The sequence below is a fragment of the Venturia canescens genome, chromosome 4 (assembly GCF_019457755.1).
Source record: "Venturia canescens isolate UGA chromosome 4, ASM1945775v1, whole genome shotgun sequence".
NCBI classification, from domain to species: domain Eukaryota; kingdom Metazoa; phylum Arthropoda; class Insecta; order Hymenoptera; family Ichneumonidae; genus Venturia; species Venturia canescens.
Window position 1 is genome coordinate 23,773,020 of NC_057424.1, and position 17,036 is coordinate 23,790,055.

The 17,036-nt window shown below is 41.0% G+C and overlaps 1 protein-coding gene across 1 annotated transcript in view; it reads left to right on the forward strand.

Moving 5' to 3' along the window:
* The first annotated feature begins 217 nt into the window (after positions 1-217).
* The window catches only part of zfh1 (Zn finger homeodomain 1), a 29,838-nt gene continuing 13,019 nt past the window's right edge, over positions 218-17,036 (forward strand). Inside the window, exon 1 of the mRNA XM_043415649.1 lies at positions 218-3,412. Within this exon, the coding sequence (XP_043271584.1) occupies positions 3,379-3,412 (34 nt within the window). The 5' untranslated portion in view covers positions 218-3,378. The remainder of the gene's footprint in view (positions 3,413-17,036) is intronic.

Consider the following 17,036-nt stretch of genomic DNA (forward strand, 5'->3'; position numbering starts at 1 on the left):
AACGAGGCATTACGATCGGGAGGTGAAAGCGGCGGTGGGGGGCGACGAGGAGAAGAAGAGAAGGATGTGTGGGAGAGGGAAAGGCGAGGGAGAGCGCGCAACACGTTTACATCCTCGGACGTTGGCGCGCTGCGTTGTCCGATGAGGGAAGGTGGGAGGGATTCGGTTAGTATGCTTCGTCAGAACGCGAGGGACCGAGCAGTAGATGCCGCGTGTAGAATGAAGGTAAACGAACGAAGGAGAGAGAGAGAGAGAGAGAGAGAGGGAGAAACACGGGGGCGGTGGCTGGATCTCTTCGTGTCCGCCATTACCGCCATCACCCATCACCCCATCTCCATCGCTCGTGTCCTATAGTAAAGCTCCCGTAGCGTTCCTCCCCTCCTCCAGCTTTTCCCCCCATCGCTATCAGCGCGCTTCCCTCTTTCTCTCTCGTTCGCAGCCTCCCCTGCGTCGAACACACGAGCAGGACGTACCGCTACCTTGCACGTTCATACGTTGGTGTTGGTGTGTGTCGATGAACGTGCTTTCAGGCGAGAGAGAAGCGTAGCAGCAGCAGCAGCAGCAGCGCGCGGGTACCGGTGAGCTACTCTTGGCTGGTAGTACACCGCGACATTCTGCCTGCTTGCCTGCTGCCATGCCCTAGCACCGCGAGGGCCGCAAGCGTCTCTCGGTTCCTTCGTTCCTTCTTCTCTTCTTCCTTTCGTTTCCCTCCCCCGTTCTATTATTTGTTTATTCAACAAAAAACAAAAACAACGGAGTTACGCGTCTGTCGAAACAAGAGTTTTTTTTTAACCCGCAACCGAGGAAAAATCTAATTGAACGCGTTTCACGTACCACGATACCCACGGTATTGTACCGAGTACAGTCAAAAGTTATGAAGTGACCGAGTGCTTCATCCAAGAAGGAAAAAGCTGTAACACGCGCGCGGGGCTTCGCCCTCGCCCTCCGTACTCCGCGTCGGACGCATCGTACATGCATAAAAGAAAAAAAATACGTCGATACGTCAATAGACGAAGTTTTGTCCCCAGTTTCGACTCTATGTTCGTAAATACATGTATGTATTCTTGTAAATAAGTGTGTAGACGTGTGCGCGTAAATAAAAAAAATTGCGAGCGGTGAACGCGACGCGGGAGTTTTTCCGATAAACGAATAAGTAGAATAAACGTGCAGTGGCCGAAGACAAAAAGTTTGTTGGTTAAAAGTGCAATATACAGTGAATAACGAGAAGAAAGAAGAAAATGTTTCTCTCACGCGTCCGTGCGAGAGGGCGCGTATGGTGAGCGTGTTCTTCAAAAAGAGTGAGCGAAGGGGAGGGGGCGTTGTACGTGGGCGGCTGGCGAGTGAGAGAGACGGAGACGAAAAGAGAGCGCGAAGCAGCATCAAGAGAGCAGGGCGCAATACGGTTCGCGTCTATCGTCGACCTGTACAAAGCTCGTTTCACCGGGAGAGCCCAGAAAACAGCAATCGCTTATGTACATAATCGCACGCGATCTCGCTCTCGCTCCTCTCCACCTCGAGACTCCACGAAAAAAAGGAAAATAGCTGCACGCACGCGATTTTTCCATACAATAAATACGTAAACAAAGGAAATTAAAAATACGGCGAGATCTCCGCGTCGCGCGCTACGTTTCCCCAAATTTTTCTCTATCCAATGACTAACCTCGAATTCCGAAAGCTCGCTAGGAGAATTCGCGGCGGAGAACGTATCGGAAGAAAAGCTACTAATAAATACTCGACGATTCATCCGAAATCTCACGGATAGCAGCGCTGCTGAAAAAAATACGCGTCATTTAAGTATCGAAACAACGCTCCTAACGAATTTCTACCTATCTATAATTTTTATTTCAATTCAGCGTCCGATTTACCGCGACGCACCTAACCTCTTCGAGCCTCGAGTGTGCTTCGTAAAACAATATCCACCTTTGTACATACGGCACACACACCCACGCAACATCCTCCCGAGCACATTTGGATACACGTACATCTCACTCGACTGTATCGCGATCTTTCTTTCCCCACTATTTCGCAGTTCCTACCTCGAGATCGCACAGCATCTTTCTTTCATCCAGTCCCCCGTCTCCCCTCGGCCCGGTACTCGCTCGATCCGACTCTTTTCTCTCTCCGACGCGCTTCCTCGCTTCCCCAGATGAGGTATCGCGGTACACCGCGCTCACTCGTCGATAAACCCGAGTGAAAAAAATCTAGACACGATATTTTACACTCGCACATGTCTCTTTACGTACATGTGTGCGAGCGAGCGTGCACACATTCACGGAATACATATGTATACGCATCGGCTCGCGAGACTGCGCCACCTAACCAACATCGCTGATACTACTTTCGTGTCGTCAACGACTCATCATCATCATCATCATCATCATCACCGTAGCTAGCAGGAGGCAGTATTTCACGGAGAAGGATTACACGCACTGACGGACTGACGAGAATCACTGCCTGGCTTCACCGTTTCTCGATACACTGCTCGCCCTCACCTGATGCCACTGAAAGTCGTCGAGCGGCGCACCGACTACCGGACGACAACGAATACCAGTTTATTTGGAAAACACAGTGAATTTTTAAGTGCGCACACTCGACGAAACTTACCGCTGAACAACGATCAAAGTTTTTTGCTGCTCTCGCTTAACTCGCAGATTTAAACGGAAAAATTGACTCCCGAAAAATCATTTCCCGGATGTTGGATTACGATTTTGACGATCTCTGCGCGCCTGTTGGTCCGAGTTCCTTAATCTTCGAGCTTCACGTTCTTTCTGCTTCCTCGCTTCATATCGCGCGCTGCTTCTGTGAGGTCGCGCGCGTACACACGCATCACATGTTTTTTCGGTGCGCACGGCGATCGGAGCTCGTCTTGCCAGGGGAAAAATAAATTTTTGTAGAAATCGTGGCCCATCCTCGTACCGCGCGTCGGCCACGCGCTCTTCGCAAAAACATCGAGTATTTGACAGACAGAGAAACACCGAAACTAGTTTGACCGTAACGATAATATCAACGGTGGAGTTTACGAATGAGACTTGGTCGCGCTTCGCAGACCTATGGGCTCCTCACGAACGCGAATGTGACGCTGAGAATATTCTACCGCGGCGACATCTCAACGGCGATTATTTGTACGAGAAAGAAGCTCAATCACGAGCTGCTTTTGGAACGACGATATCCAACGTCGTTCAACGATGTTTACTCGTACTTTTTCGTCGTAAAAATTTTTCATTAAATAATATACCTCTCGGGAGGTTATTGCCGCGCGTGACCTAATACATACACAAAATTTTCGTTGAAAATCACGAAATACTTACTTTTTTACACTCGGCGGGTCGACATCGACCCAAAAACGGCTGGAATCATACGGAGGCTTAACGATCTAATATGAGCATGACTCTCGTACGGAATACGTTCAAAGGTAAGCGACGTTCGTTAATACACTTTTCATTATTTTTACTACTATACGCTACTGACTGCCCGGATTCTTTTTTCGAGCCAAATTTATGTTTCCCTGTAGCCCAAAAACGCGCTTGTACGTCCAATTGGAAAAAATAACGAACTCGATACGGGGCGGGGCTTAAATTTCGAATTTAGAATGACGGAAGTCCAATATTTCGGGTTTTTGTAATTAAAAATCATGAGTTTCGTAAAGAAGACGTCAGCGAGTCTACCTCGTTGATTGTAAATTATGGAGAAGGGTACAAGTAACGATAAAAATGTTACAAATACGATTTCAGGTAAAAGGTGATCTTACGATGCTGAAGTTTGCAACGTTCGAGTCCAACAAAATTAACGAAAATAACCTTTGTAATTTACCAATTTTTTATTTCACGAATTATTGATGTAGACAGGTATCAGAATTGAAGAATAACTGGAATTGTTGGAAAGTTTTTTCACGTCATTTCGTTGGACTCCAACGTTGCAAACTTTAGGCTCATGTTCTAACAATCTTGACCTTTTATTCGTGAATATAAAATCCACGAATGTGTATCTATTAAGGAGGAACATCAGCTTGAGAAAAGTGGTGATAGCTCAATGAAACTTTTAGAATACATTTTTGGATATATTTTCTATAGCCTCTCCAATTTTTGATCCATTTAATTCAGCCATTTTTTAGTAAATCATTTCCAAACTTCGAATATTTAACACCTTCGCATAAGAAATAACTCCACGGACCCCTTCTTTTCATACTCAAAAACAAATAAAAAATGGTGATAGGTTAGAAAAAACGTACTATTCCACAGTTTGAACTCTAAAGAGCCTGTGTGCAAAATTGGAGGTCGTTTCATTCTACCATTTTATTATATTTCACATAAATTCCACCCAACAATGACGTATTTTTGGGGGTTAATCCCGTATAAATAAAGCAAACAGGGTTTACATAACCTCACTTTACGTGAAGCTGATGTTCCTCCTTAAACAGTTATTCGATATTCTTATATTCGAAACCTTCAACTGTACGAAGTTTTCAGGAGGCGAATTTTCTAGCCAAACATTTTTTCGGAATTGCGGACTCTCTGGTTATAGGAATTTGATAGTTGTTTTTGTCTTATGTTTTTGTGTCGACGTTTCATCAGTTGGTTTTATGATTTATATTGTTTTATTCCTGGTTTTATTTTTAATTTCGTCTCAACAATAAATCCCTTGACAATATTTCGGTATTACAAATGTTGTAAAGTATATATCGAGTACCAGCGATCAGTTTCGGAATTTTGGAACGATTTTAAAAAACCCTCCAATAATTCCATTAATTCTCCAATTTCGTTGCCTGCCCAATTTGCAATTCGTAGTTTTTCAACCTGCACCGATGCATCGTGAAATAAAAAATTGGTGAATTACGAATATTTTTTTTCGTCCATTTCTTTGGTCTCCAACGTCGCAAACTTCAGCATCGTAATTTTGAGCTTTCTGGCCACTGAAAACTCGGAATTTTAATCCCGCCCTCTATTTTGACGCGAGTAAAAAGTTTCCTCAAGTCCCGACGACGATTCTCTAAATAATAAAATAATGAGGCCTCATTATGGGCGAAAAAAGTTAACCGCATCGTGAGCGACGAATGGATCACTCGCCCTTTCTTCCACTTCCCCTTTTCCCTTCTCGTTTCATGGACGCTGAAGTTTGCAACGTTGGAGTCCAACGAAACGATAAAAAAAACTCTCCAATAATTCTAGTAATTCTCCAATTTAATGCCCTGTCGAATTTGCAATTTGTATTTTTTCAAGCTGCACCGATATTTCGTGAAATAAACAAATTGGTGAATCACAAATGTTTTTTTTCCTTCGTTTCGTTGGACTCCAACGTTGCAAACTTCAGCGTCGTCTCGTTTTTCAATCCCCTGAATTCGATTCTCAGCACCTGCCAACATCGCTCAGAGTTACACGCACGTACGCATAAACGCAGCAAATATACGTACACTTTCCTGAATCACGTGCCATATTTACGTCCCGCACGTTTTGTTTCTTACAAAGTTGTGCCTCAATGATACCCCATACGCTTATACATAGTTATATTTGTGCTAAGATTTTAAGGCTTGAGGGCTTGGGTTGCAGAAAAGAACGAGAAAAACACACCGCGATACCTTTTCTCGCTACTCGTATTCACGACGGAAACAGCGGTCGAAGGTTTCATAAATATCGTTTGAAAAAAAGAATGAAATAACGCGTGCCTTGCGACACAGATGGAGGGGGGATCGAACGATATCGCAGCAACTTTCGTGGTCGAAGCTCGTCCCAAAGGTCGTCGTGTGCACGAGCACAAAAATTAAGTTTCTATACGTACTTACTAGAAACTTATTTTCACATATCTAGAGTCGCGGCAGCAGCGACTCTGAGACAAGTACATTTATAAGATATGACGAGTATTTACATACGACGACGACGACGACGACGTTGATGACGCCGAGCACCTCCAGAGGTCACGTATTCTTCGATAAGAAATTAGAAAAATGTGTACTCCCGATACAATAGAATTGCTTGAAACTCGAGCGAGTTGCACCAACTACCGAGTCCATATTTCGTTAAGGTATTCCTTCTGGTGTCGCAAACTAGGGCACTCGAAATTTGGATTGATTCCTAACCTCTGAGAAGTCACTGTTATATGGGAAAAGCTTCTGCTCCTCCCATTTTTCCAACTTCCATCGTTGATATCTTTTTTAAACATTCGATAACCCTTTATTTTTATCGTTGCTATGAATTCCTTACATTTTTTTCTATCCGTGAGATAGTTTGTATCAGGAATGTAGGGTTATTCGGTGTACGAATTATTGAATAGAAATGTGGTGATGACGGATTCTCCATAAGCTCCCGTATAAATTTAACTGACCTGAAATTTCGCCAATCTATTCGGACGCAGTTGTACTTTACTGTAAATTAAAATCAATTTTTTGTAGGGATTTCGGGTTCGTGAAAGGAATACCTTAATTCCTTTCACGCCTTAATGATTAACGAACAAATCGATTAGACTCGCGGCGTCTCAATTCCAAAATACTGACTGTTTCAGGCCATTTCATGGATTTTTCTATGCCCGAGGTTTGCGCACGAACTTTGAATTCCACGAGAAATAAATTATCTGGGATCCAACGATACGAACGCGGAGCAGACGATGAAATAAATATTCTTGACGAAATTGATCAATGATAAGGAATATTGGCTAATGAAGGGAGAGATTTATAATACGCAGAGGCCAATACGGATATGGGTTATTTGAATGACGCGGAGAAGCTTTGCTTGAAATAGTTCATAATTCCGTATCGCAGCAAGCGACACCGGCGTCGAGCAATTTCGCAATTTCTCACCTACGACCTGCCCCCGTATATATACGCGATCGTGTCTCTCTTATCGGGATGAGTAAATTGGACGAATTAGCGTGGATATCGGACCCGTATATATGCGTGTAGCGCGCGAGGTGGAGAAACACGTCTTGATTCTAGACCTCATTACAAACACGCTCGTAAACGCGCGCGCGCGCTGACACGCACACGCGCACGTATATACATAGAGATCGCACTACTTCGTCTCGGTCACGACGATGTAGGTGGCTGTGTTATCGCTATTCAACGAGAAACGCACGTGCCGACGTTGCTCCACGTATTCTCGAATTTTTTCGCCCCCCCCCCCCCCCCCCTCCCCCCCTCCCCGAACTCTAGCCAACTCATTAAAGTTCACGCGAATCTAATGGAAATCGAAAATTCCGACTTTGAGAATTGAAATTTGGAAATATGCTAGAAACATCAGCGTGCATCTATTCCTCGATTTATTACAGGATCCATCGTCCAGTTGTCGAGAAAACAATAAACGAAAATCACATTTTTTATGACGTTGAAGTTTGCAACGTTGGAGTCCAACGAAATGATGTAAAAAAACTCTCCAATAATTCCAATAATTCTCCAATTTCGGCTCTGTCGAATTTCCAATTCGTAATTCTTCAGCCTGCACCGTTGCTTCGTTAAATAAAAAATTGGTAAATTGCAAATGTTTTTTTCCTTCATTTCGTTGGACTCCAACATTGCAAACTTCAGCGTCGTCATTTTTTGGCGGGTTATACACATGCTCTTGCGACGATTTGGATTCCATGAAACTCGATCCTCCCAACTTCAAAGAGCCCAAAACGTGAATAAGAAAACATAATGTTTTTAGATATCAATGATGTCTCGAGGGAGCCTTGTTACCGGTGAAAATAACTTGGGAATGGAAAAAGAAAAACACTCGTTTGAGGTTAACGAGTAATAACGACATGAACAGTGGAAGGTTCGACAACAGCACGAGCCAGCTGGTTTAAAATATAGATATGCGCGTGCGCATATACAAGTAGAAAATGGCTCTTGTCACATTTCGCTTGACGATTTTACTACGAAAGTATTTAAGCCGCTATCAATATATTCAAAATTTATGAATCTCAACGAATAAGTGACACATGATTTTATTAATCGCGATAATAAATTTTAATCGTTTCTTTGATTATGAAAAGGGCAAAAAAGTTCATTGCTTTTTTCAATCACAAGTAACGCATGATCTGACTTTTTTTCATTCTTAAATTCATCATTTTCATAAATATTTCATATTTATCAAGTTTTTCACAGACTTTCCTTCTCGTCTGTTTTCATTACCAATCTTGAGTAAACTCGGCGTTCGTTAACCAATGCGTAATCACGAAAGTGCAAAGTTTATAGCCACAGTCTTTTTTCATACCTGATGAAGAGCGTGAAACGCAGTAGTACGCTCGAAACACACGATGAGTATTTGTTTACGAGAGTCCACGAGTCAACGAGATAACCGGGTAAGCTCGCTCTTATTTCTTTATTTGATTCTGTCCGCTTTGTGTGACGAATTTGATGTTGCAGCGGGAGGGCGGTCGGGGGGGGGGGGGGGGGAGTCCGCGCAGTATCATGTTTTTTCATACATTTCGCACCTGTTTGTTTCGCACAGTTTCACAATTCTTTCAGTTCGTAATTTTTCTTCGTGTGCTCCGGTCAATGACCTCGCATCGAAATGTCTTTTGTGCCTCGTTCATCCTGAATTGTTGATGGACAAGTGTTTGGGGCAGGCTCGCACATGTGTGTAAACACGCGTGATGAGGAAAGCCAATTATGGATTTCGATCGATTCGAAAATCTTTTGCTCTCAAGTTTCCGCCGGAAGGATGGAATTTTTTAGACCGTGTAAGAAAAAAAATATAAAAATCCGTATTTATGATAGATTTCGTAAAAAGTAAACGAGTAACGTCAATATTTATTCATAAAAATGCAACGTAAATTTTATAACTCGATTTTAAAAGTCGTCTTTTTTCATCTGTTTTTCAAATATCCGAAACGCCATCCCCCATATTGGATTCCAACGTTACTTCACTCCGATAGTAAACAATGTAGATTTTTATCGCGCGCTCAGGGTTGTTTTGAAATTTTACAAGTTATTATGACACTTGTGGACTTTTATCATTTGTTTTATTAAAATCGCATCATGGAAGAGGGTTTTGTGAAAGCAGAAAGTTCAAATCTGCCAATGACAAATACGTTGACGGTGGCGATAAATGCACAGTTTTTGCGGAGTTTTCGCACTTGTATTATTGCATTCAGGCACGAGACATTAATGATATACATCAAAACTAATTATCTTCACAAATCTTGTTGCTTGGTCTTCGCAGTCGTGTTGTTTACGTGTGAAACGGCACGGCGGCTGGGGTTTCCACCCGAAAATTCAAAATCATAAATAAAAAATAGTTTTTAAGCCACTTTTCGGTTTTATAATTGAAAATAAAAATTCCACTGGTTCATTACGATCTAAGAAACAATTTTAAAATGTTTTCAAAAAGAAGTTTTTCTTCGATCAAAATTCAAAATGTTATTTCGATCAAGGACAACATTTTTTTTACCGTACCAATGCGAATCGATCGAGTTGAATAAAACGAAAGGAAATTTGTGTCGAATCGCATCGTCACGCTCTTCGTGTCTTTATCCAGCTTTGAGAAGAATTTCTCCCGAGGCCTATCTAGCGAAAATATCCGATGTTTCATTAGCATAAAATGGCCGAAGGTTCGATATATGTAGGCCAGAATGGCCAGAATGAAAGGTCGAAAACGGTGAGGGTACCTCGGCAATTTGTCCGGGCGATTTCTCCTTCGGTCACGTTTCGAAATTCGAACTGCCGTTGCGCGCACGGGTTATGGCGATGTCGAAAATAAATAAGGAAACATAGTCGCACATGTAGGCGAAAGAACACGTGGCTCGGCTCTAGGGGGCGCTCGCGGAACGGTGCGAAGAGGGACACAAGTTCGAGAGCAATATAAAGAACGAAAAAAGAAAAATAATGGTGAAGTACGAACGCTCGGAGAAGGGGAGAAGAATGTCCACGCGCGTGTTATAATATACAGCGAAGGATGATAAAAATCGAATTCGTTCTCGTCGCTTCCACATCTCGTTTGCGGCGCGCTCGCTCCTGACGTCGCTCTCCAGCCAAGATTCTCTCTCGCGGTATTTTCAATCGCGTATCGCGTGTGCGGTAGCTCTTTATTCAACTTTGATGAACGCGATAGTGAACGCGGCAGGGCTTAACCCCATTATTATATGCGTTTCACTGCAACGAGGATAACAAAAAATCATCGCGTCGCTATCGAGTTTTTACAACGAGTAGTTCAACGCCTTGGACAAACGAATTGAAATTTTGCTCGTCCCATATTTCCAATTACGGTAAAACTATTGAAAAATTTGCAAACTTTATCTACTTCTATCGAGCCGCTGCGAGATTTGATTATAAATAATAGAAAATACTTTCGAGTCGTTGGTTCCTCGAATTCGGTCATCCGGTGACGATAGTTTGTATCAAGATTTTGCTTCACTCTAGCATTGTGACTAGGGAAGTTCGTATAAAATTATTGATGTGGACATACGAACACATTGGACACGAGGGATCGAAACATCGGGCTGTTTGTCTCGATATGTCGTAAGAAGTACGATTTTGTGTAAATAAAATCAATGTTTTTGCTCGAGATCCTCTTCCCAGATACGTGAGAAAGTTCAAATTTTCATATTGAAGGTAGGAGTCGCGCGACAATCGATATTAGACGAACTCGTGATTTTTAAATTATAGAATTTTTACGTGATAAACATATGGTTAAAGGATTTAATAGGTTACCGAAGATTATATCAAGAAATTTACACGACGTTGAAGTTTCCAACGTTGGAGTTCAACGAAATGAACGAAAAAAAGATTTATAATTAATTATTTTTTTTATTTCACGAGTTATTGATGCGGCTTAAAACATAACGAATTGGAAATTCGGCAAGGAAGAAAATTGGAGATTTACTGGAATTATTTGAGAGTTTTTTTAGATCATTCCCGTTGGACTCCAACGTTGGAAACTCCAGCGTCATGAAATTTACGATAAAAAATAGAAATATAACACGACATCTTATGAGAAAAACCCATCCAGCCAACACTATGAGTGCAGAATTCATTTCCTTATCGATTAGATATAGTTCATGTTAAAATTGCTCCACATAGATTATATTATAAAGATTTCAATGCGACCATAAAAATATAGGGCCATCGACTCATTCAAAGAGAATTTTTTTAATAATCTCGATGAAAACTCAGAAAATGGTAGGAGATCGACTGCCATGAAGTGACTCGATATACTTGGCAACGTTAAGAATGTATACATATATACTTTTCGTGATAGCCGGCGAGTTTGGAGGCTATAGGTATCTGTCAACTGTCAGGTCAGAACCGATATATATATATATTGAAAAACCGAGTCAAATAAGCAATCATAATATATTTCTAATCATAAATTATTAAATATGATCTTGTATAAATTTATTCGAATACAGCTTAAATTGTTCTAAGATTTATTCAATACAGAAAACCTTTCTGAGACCCTATTTTATCTCGACGATTAATAAATAGTCATTTGACCATAGAGTCGCGCGACTCTTACCTTAAATCGATGGGTGACGGTTACGTGATTTTAGCACCAACTATATTTTTCGAATGACGCTGAAGTTTGCAACGTTGGAGTCAAACGAAATGATCTAAAAAAAAAACCTCCAATAATTCCAATAATTCTCCAATTTCGTTCCCTGCCGAATTTGGTAGTTCGTAGTTTTTCAATCTGCACCGATACTTCGTAAAATCAAAAATAGGTGAATTACAAATGTTTTTTTCTTCATTTCGTTGGACTCGAACGTTGCAAACTTCAGCATCGTTTTTTTCGAAAATTTCAAGACGAAACTTATTTTGAAATAATAATTTTATTATTTTATAAATATAATCGGTAGAGAACCAGCATTTTTATACAATTTTATTATTGAAAAAAGGATTGAAGAGTTTCATTTTGACTAGCGTGGTGCAACGGCCGCGGCTGCTGTTGATGTCACGCTGTCACTTTTGTTTATTAATTTTATAGGTGATGAAGCGAGTTTACCGTTCAAAGTAGTATTGCAGTGGAGGCAAATGAAAAAATGGACGACAAAAAAGTTTACCGGGATAAAAATGGTCGTTTTGTAACCTGACAAAAAAACGTGGCGAAGCAAACGAACGACGAAATATGACGAAAAGGTCGAACTGACGTCACATGTGAAAATAATTGAATGCAGCGTTGTCAAACGTTACCAATCCATTTATCGTGTAATCCGAATGATTTTTCATCAGACATTTTTTAATATTTCAGCCGATTTTCACAACGGTGCGGTTCAAAAACTAATATACATGTGTATTGAATATCCACGAAATACGAGGATCGATTTTTTTTGCGAAATCTTGAAAATAAGTGATGAAAAAATTCATTAAATTTTCATGTGTGTACGACTTTCATATGCCGGAGCGATAAGTGTCAAAAGTCGATGTGCAATAGTTAATTTGCTGCTCATTTTTGTCTACAAAAAAATCATCGCGTAATCTTAAATAGCAAATATTCACCCATCTACCTTAACTAAAATCCCCGCGTTCGGAGATTGACTTTTCGGAATAATATTTTCCCCCATCCTTCCCGTTGGTCTTCCTGCACGCCACTGGCTTCGCGTAATTCACGTTTCGCACAAATTTGCCACACCGGAGAAGTTTCGCCCGTTTGTAATAATGGCGGCCCCGCCCTGTCCGCGAGATGAGAGGCTCAACGACCTCTCCCCGAGAAATCGTTCGACGTGCGTGCCTATATCTTTCTCCGTCCTGCTTCCATCTCCTTTTAACCCCGTCCGAGAGCCGCCCGCTCTCCCCTTTCCCCGTCTACTTCTGTTTTTATTTACGTTTTCTCTCTTTTTCTTACGCGAAGCGCTCGCGAGGAGCGCTGATCGCGCGTGGCGATTCTTCAAAGAAACGAAAAGAGGAGAGCGAGGCGCAGGGGGGGGGGGGGGGGCGAGGTAGGCATCGCGGCGACACGAACATCGAGACAACGAAACAGGTCATTCTCCGGCTCAGTAGAGAAAGTTTCTTTCTCCCATTCTCTCCTGTTTTCAAACGCATCGAAGCCGCTTTTTCAAGACGTTAAGGTAACTCCTGTACTGCATGCTAGTCAAATGAGTGCTAAATTTTCAAAACGGTTTTAGACCAAGTTTAACGTACCGATTGAATGTATTGTTAGTGGATTTGTATTAGAGCATATCTTATTAAGATGTAAAAATATAAAAAACGCTAGTTTTGCAAAAGCATCGAGCGATATATGCAAATTTCCACGCTGACACATTTTCACTGGTATTTTTCAAAGAATTATCTTCGTTTTTTGATCGATTTTATTGCAACAAGTCTCATTGTGTTCGTCAACTGGTCCTCTATGAATCCACCATGTAATTGTTTTTTTTAACTTGATTGTTTCACCGTTGCAGCTAATTGTTCGTTGAGTGAAAAAACTTTTTCATTCATAATTTGTGAAGGAATGAGTTCAAAGGAAAATTTACGCGGTGAATTCGTAGAAGATCGGTTGAGGATCAAAATGAGACTCGGTGCAATGAAATCGATGAAAAAACAGAGATAATTCTTTGAAAAATACCAGTGAAAATGCGTCAGCGTGGAAATTTGCATTTATCAGTTGATGCTTTTGCAAAACTAGCGTTTTCAATATTTTTATATTTTAATAAGATATGCTGTAATACAAATCCACTAACAATACATTTAATCAGTACGTTAAACTTGGTATAAAGCGTTTTGAAAGTTTAGCACTCATTTGACTATAGCACGCAGTACAGGAGTTGCCTTAATAAACGGTGTTTTCGTATCAACTGCGCAGCGATCCATCAGTGGGAGCATCTCTAAAAATGATTTTTCATGCTCATCCTTCGGCAAAAACGGATTTTCCAACACCGTGCATAACAGCGGCTCGAGGATCGATTTTTCCATTTTTTTCTTCTCTCCCGGTGAAAAGTTCGGCAGGAATGAAATCGAAGGTAGGGTGGATATTTTTTTGAAGAGCGTCGATCGCGTATCCTTTACCGGGAGAATCCCTAATTGTATTAGATCGTAAAGCGTCGGCAGCGTCACGATGGCGATGGAGGACGATGAAAATAAAGAAAGTAGCGCGCCCGTAACGGATTAATCCCCCACGAGAGGAGAGCGTGGAGCCGATGACGTAATCGCCGCGCGTCGCTCTCGTTCGCCCGCCGCCCGAATTACACGGCGTCGCCCATCTTGGCTCCTCTGGGCTGCTGCTATGTGCTTTCCTCTTAAAGGGCACGGCCATCGATCGAGAAACTTTGTACGAAGGTCGTCTCGCGTATGGCTTTCGCGTGTAGCAAGGCGGGCGTCGCGCGCGGCCTGAGCGTTGCCAGCCAATGTGGGAATGAACATTTTTTCGGCGCGTTCTCAGAAATTTCGATAACGATTTTCCACTCGATTTCTCTAGTTTCGAAGCGACTGACTAAATTTGAGGTTAGAGCTGAAAAATCGCGAATGAAGGAAACGATCCTCCGCGTGCAATCAAATTTTTCTCCCCGCGACCGTTCGTAGAACAAATCGCCGCATCGTTTTCCGAGACAAAGCAACTTTCGTTCGTTCCAGCCGAGTCACATGTGCGCGCGCGTCCGAGCTAATGCTTCGAACGCAATCGCACGTGGCCGCGACCCGTGCAACCCGACGATATCACTCCAACGCTCCGTCACGAGATTATTGCTTCGATAGTAATTCCGATTATAAAAAACAATGCTCGCGTTACCGCCTCGTACTCGAAATAGAAACGTGAATTATTCCAGTGCGATCGTTCGAAAAGCACTAAAAATCTCTTTTTCGTCGAGTCTTCCAAGTGTGTTCTTGGTACGAGGGGAAGCCTCCAATTTTTCCTGCTATTTTCAAAAATTAATCCCCGACGAAAGCTGCCAATTTTTTCATCTTTCAAAACCTCGTTCGATTCGATGCTTTTATTTTCGTTGAATTTTGGAGAAAAACAAGAAAACGTGACGGTCGAAAGTTAATCGAAACATTCAGAAATGTTAAGGAGGCTGGATCACGAAATCAAAATAATCAGAATTTGTTCAAATTTGGTGGTAACATTCTTTGGCATCGAGTATACAAATACAATTTTTTAAACATTTTTTACCACACGGTTATCGAATAATTGAGCGTTAAGGCTTTCCTTTCGCACGACCCCTATTTTTTGGCGGCCCAAACTAGGGCACTCGAAATTTGGACTGATTTCTAACCTCTGAAAAGTCGCTGTTACGTGGGAAAAGCTTCTGCTTCTCCCATTTTTCCAATTTCCATCGTTAATTCTTTTAAAGAATTTGAGGCTGTACAGTCATTTTTTTGACCCAAAAGTTATGACCTGTACCTTTCAAAAGTTAGGCCAGTTTACAGTTTGGTAATGTTGCATACACTTTAAAGAAAAGTTGGGGAAAAAAAGACGAAAAATGGGTGAAAGCTCATTCGAAAACACGAACGGTGACGATCCTAGCCTCAAAAAACTGCACGCGAAATAGATTATTATTAATATAATCTCAGCAAATCTCCTAATAAATCTGAAAAAAAATTTACATTATTCAGCAAGCCTTGCTCATGTTGCCCAAAAAATTTCATATTTTTAGCATCATTTTTAACATTGATATCACTGAATGTGTCTTGACTTCCATAAGATTTACATGTTATTTGGCCCAAATTTTTATTGATTTTTCTCAGCAACGACGCTCCTAAACTGTCTGAAAATTTAACTGATTTTTTTTTACACTTCACTCTATAATTAGCTGAAAGTTCAATTTTCAAAGCCGTACATAACTCATGAGCTTCGCAATTAAAGAAAATGACATGCCAATTTTACCCCCACCACCGCGAATCGTTTTATTGCCAGCAGACGACAGGGCTGTCAATGTACTTGTCCCGAGACTCTACCGAGTCTCTTGATAAGATGTAAGATAACATCATTTTCGTTCTAATGCCTCAACTTCCTTAAACATTCGGTAACCCTTTATTTTTATCGTCGCTATAGATTCCTTACATTTTTTTCTACCCGTGAGTGAGGCATTTTGTGTCAGGAATTTAGAGACATTGAGTGTTAAAATGATGTAAAAAAAATCTCGAATAATTCCAGTTAATCTCCAATTTCGTTCCCTGCCGAATTCCCAATTTGTAGTTTTTCAACCTACACCGATGCTTCGTGAAATAAAAATTGGTGAATTACAAATGTTTTTTTTCCCTTCATTTCGTTGGACTTCAACGTTGTAAACTTCAGCGTCGTATTATTGAATAGAAATGTGATGATGACGTAACTCCGTAAGCTCCCGTATAAATTTTACGATTTTTCAAATTTTCATTCCTCATTAAATGTTCGATAACCAGACCTGAAATTTCGCCAATCCATTAGCACGCACTTGTACTTAACTGTAAATTAAAATCAATTTTTTGCAGAGAGTTCAGGTTCGTGAAGGAAATACCTTAAATCGAAGTTCTTATGCGCGAGATGTATGTAAGCTCTGTGCTTATACACGTGAACTTTAGTGTTCAATTACTCGAGAGCCATGTGGTAGAAAGATCTCTAAAAAATGACGCTGAAGTTTGCAACGTTGGAGTCCAACGAAATGATGTAAAAAAACTCTCCAATAATTCCAGTAATTCTCCAATTCTGTTACCTGGTTAATTTGCAATTCGCAGTTTTTCACTCTACACCAATGATTCGTGAAATAAAAAATTAGCGAATATAAATGTTATTTTCGTTAATTTCGTTGGACTCCAACATTGCAAACTTCAGCGTCGTTCTAAAAATGTACATTCTCTAAAAAAATGACGCTGAAGTTTGCAACGTTGGAGTCCAACGAAATGATGTAAAAAAACTCTCCAATAATTCCAGTAATTCTCCAATTCTGTTACCTGGTTAATTTGCAATTCGCAGTTTTTCACTCTACACCAATGATTCGTGAAATAAAAAATTAGCGAATATAAATGTTATTTTCGTTAATTTCGTTGGACTCCAACATTGCAAACTTCAGCGTCGTTCTAAAAATGTACATTCTCTTATATATATTTAAAGAATACATTTACCAAATTTGATGAAATTCTTATAATTTTGAAATTCTTTATATTTGTAACATGGTTTAGTATGGCAACGTTGTAACGTTGCGATCCACCCTCCTTAATG